At 36.2% G+C, this 755-nt stretch overlaps 1 protein-coding gene across 2 annotated transcripts in view; it reads right to left on the bottom strand.

The window, feature by feature from the left end:
* Positions 1-755, bottom strand: part of LOC102680700 (transmembrane 7 superfamily member 3-like) — a 7,379-nt gene that overhangs the window by 3,889 nt on the left and 2,735 nt on the right. For both annotated transcript variants that reach the window (XR_004150173.1, XM_006613790.2), the window contains exon 3: positions 274-539. Coding sequence is in view for 1 of the 2 variants with exons in the window: in XM_006613790.2 (XP_006613853.1) it covers positions 274-539 (266 nt within the window). In the remaining variant the exon portion in view is untranslated. The remainder of the gene's footprint in view (positions 1-273; positions 540-755) is intronic.

A 755-nucleotide genomic window follows, 5' to 3' on the forward strand; every position in this document is an offset into this window, starting at 1 on the left:
CAATCCCTTAATAATCGAATATCCTTATCCTACTAAATTAATTAGAAAATGGGAAAAAAATTAATTGGAAAATTAATTTAAATTATTTTCAAAAAATAATTCTTCTTATATTCTCAAACAAAGTCTCCTTTTAAAAGAACTTTAGACTTTAACTACAATAATAAATAAATAAACGCTTAAATTAAAAAATCAATTATTCTCAAATACGATATATAATAAAATAAATTTCGAATCGATCAAATAAATAAATTCTAATTAGATGATACCGAGTACCTTCACTCCGTTCTTCTTGATATCTTCCGCAGTCAGCATTTTTACGATACCCGTGAAATAAGTTTCGGCACTGAGGTCCTGCTCGGGCAGGAACATCTGATACATCTTGACCTCCACCGGCTCCTTTTCGCAAGTGCGGCGCATCGAGTTGAACGGTAACGAGGCTGGTTGCACGTCGACGATCACCATCGCGTCGCGTGTCTGCATTCTCGCGTACGGCGCGATCTCGGTATTGAACTCCATGTTGCATCCACCCGGTACGGGTGCTGCGGAGAGAACAATGAACTCATGGATAGGATTGATCATTCTTTTCAATGGGAAATTTATTATCGAGCCCGCTTCGTGACCACGTGTACAAGTGAAACAGAAAAAAAATCAACGATATACAGATTGGTCCGATTATCACTTTAGTGACCGCGATTGTAATTGGAAATATATAGACGATGTTGAAACATTTAGCGAATTTTTTTTTTTTTTTTTTT

The sequence above is a fragment of the Apis dorsata genome, unplaced genomic scaffold, assembly GCF_000469605.1.
Source record: "Apis dorsata unplaced genomic scaffold, Apis dorsata 1.3 scaffold_162, whole genome shotgun sequence".
Taxonomy (NCBI): Eukaryota; Metazoa; Arthropoda; class Insecta; order Hymenoptera; family Apidae; genus Apis; species Apis dorsata.